At 58.2% G+C, this 2,132-nt stretch overlaps 1 protein-coding gene across 1 annotated transcript in view; it reads left to right on the forward strand.

The window, feature by feature from the left end:
* Window positions 1-2,132, forward strand: part of Nagpa (N-acetylglucosamine-1-phosphodiester alpha-N-acetylglucosaminidase) — a 6,612-nt gene continuing 4,480 nt past the window's right edge. The window contains exons 1-3 of the mRNA XM_005391256.2: window positions 1-124; window positions 215-670; window positions 1,663-1,802. Of these exons, the coding sequence (XP_005391313.1) occupies window positions 39-124; window positions 215-670; window positions 1,663-1,802 (682 nt within the window). The 5' untranslated portion in view covers window positions 1-38. The remainder of the gene's footprint in view (window positions 125-214; window positions 671-1,662; window positions 1,803-2,132) is intronic.

Here is a 2,132-nt window from a genome sequence, read left to right on the forward strand (position 1 = left end):
CATGAGAAGGGCCCACGTGACCGGAGGTCCAAGTCAACATGGCGGCCCCCACCCGGCGTGGACTTCTCTTCCTGCTTGCGCTGCTGGACTTCCTTTGGGAAGCGTCCGGCAGCATCGGGGAGGGGTGAGTGCAGCTTCCAGGGGTTCGGGACGCCCCCGTTCTCCGGGTTCCTTGGGAAGGCCACCCGAGCTCATTGTCACCTGGTCCCCGCAGGGCCTCCCGCGACGACGATCTGCTGCTGCCCTACCCCCGCGAGCGCCTGCGCCCGGCCCGGGACTGCAAGCCGGTGATTGCGGGGAGCCTCGAGCACGAGAGCTGGCCCCCGCCTTCCGCAGCCCCCGGAGCCGGCCCCCCGTCGGTGCGCACCTTCGTGTCACATTTCGGGGGGCGCGCCGTGTCCGGCCACCTGACCCGGGCCGCCGCGCCCTTGCGCACCTTCTCGGTGCTGGAGCCCGGCGGTCCCGGAGGCTGCTCGCAGAAGCGCCGGGCCACCGTGGAGGAGACGGTGCGGGCGGCCACCTGCCACGTAGCCCAGAACGGCGGCTTCTTCCGCATGAACACGGGCGAGTGCCTGGGGAACGTGGTGAGCGACGGGCGGCGGGTGAGCAGCTCCGGGGGGCTGCAGAACGCGCAGTTCGGGATCCGCCGCGACGGGACCCTGGTTACCGGGTGAGGAGGCAGGGAGCCCCGTAGCAGTCAAGGGCGCAGGGCCTGAGATTTGGGTTGTGGCCATGCCGTCTTTGCGTTCAAGTCACCTAACCGAGCTGAGCCTCCGTTTCCTCATCTGCAGAATGGGGATAGTAATATGGTACCTTCGCTGCAGAGTTAATTCGTCACCCTGTGTCACTGAGCACTTGCTTTGTGTCAGGCAACGAGCTGTGTCTTGGTGAGGTGACCCAGAACAAGCACCCACAGGTTGCCCTAAGGGACCTCTCCCATTGCTAGGAAAGCCAAATAAATGCCGGTAATAAGGTAAGTTCAGATGGGGTGTTCAGTGAAGCGATGAGTTAGGCGAACCAACTGTAAATAGCGCTAATCTTAGTAGAGTGGTGAGAAACAGGCCTCTCTGAGGTGACCTCTGAGACCTACAGTTTGAGCAGTCCCAAAGATTGAACTGGAGAAAGAGCAAGCAGCCCAGGCAGAAGGAACAGCAGGCACAAAGGCCCAGAGGTTCCGGAAGGCTTAGTGTGTGTAAGGGACCCAGGGAAGGAGTAGATTATCAGAAGTTATAGGACTGCCTCCTTAAGAGCTTGCTCCAACCTTGAGTGTGAGGGAGCAGTGGGGTTGGAGAAGCAAAGAGGCATTAAGAGACATGGGGTACTTTTGAGGGAATGTTTGGCCTGGAGATCGAGGACCATATATGGGTCTGAGATCTGTGGCGAGTGGGTTGGTTTAGTAAATAAAGCACAGACAGTTTGCAAAGGTATGTGTACAAGGGTTACTGTCAGATCCCTGTGTAGCTTCAGTCTTGTTGCCCTGCTCTGACGACAGGGAGATTCCAAAGAGCTGCAGAACACCACAGCTGTACTGACTGCAGCTTAGGCAGGTTCCTAGGACAGGAGGAGGAGTGAGCAAGCCAGGCTGAGATGGGAGGAAGGAAGGAGCCCGTGCCCCCAGCTGCCTCTGCAGGTGAGTGAGCCTCTCACCCTCCCTGAGTCCAGGTACCTGTCTGAGGAGGAGGTGCTGGACACTGAGAACCCATTTGTGCAGCTGCTCAGCGGGGTTGTCTGGCTGATTCGCAATGGGAGCGTCTACATCAACGAGAGCCAGGCCGCCGAGTGCGATGAGACACAGGAGACAGGTGCGGGGGAGGGAAGGCTGCCAGCAACAGGAGCCAGGCAGTGGGGGATGCTGTCCTTCAGGCATTTGACAGGTGTTTATTGAGCAGGTGGTTTGCGCTTAGCACTGTTCTGGGCACGGGGGAATCCTGGGAATTAAGGTAGTTTTATGTGGTATAGAAGAAAGGACATCATTGTATAATCTGAAAAGAATTGGTAAATGCTAAGAAAAAGTTAAGAGAAAAGGAACAGATGGGGAGCAGGAACTGCAGGCATGAGAACAGAGAAGCTCTGCAGAATGTTCATGGATCAACAGCCTCCTCAGCCCAGGAGCTTGTTATAAATGCAAAAGC

The sequence above is a fragment of the Chinchilla lanigera genome, unplaced genomic scaffold, assembly GCF_000276665.1.
Source record: "Chinchilla lanigera isolate Chin_1 unplaced genomic scaffold, ChiLan1.0 scaffold00041, whole genome shotgun sequence".
Taxonomy (NCBI): domain Eukaryota; kingdom Metazoa; phylum Chordata; class Mammalia; order Rodentia; family Chinchillidae; genus Chinchilla; species Chinchilla lanigera.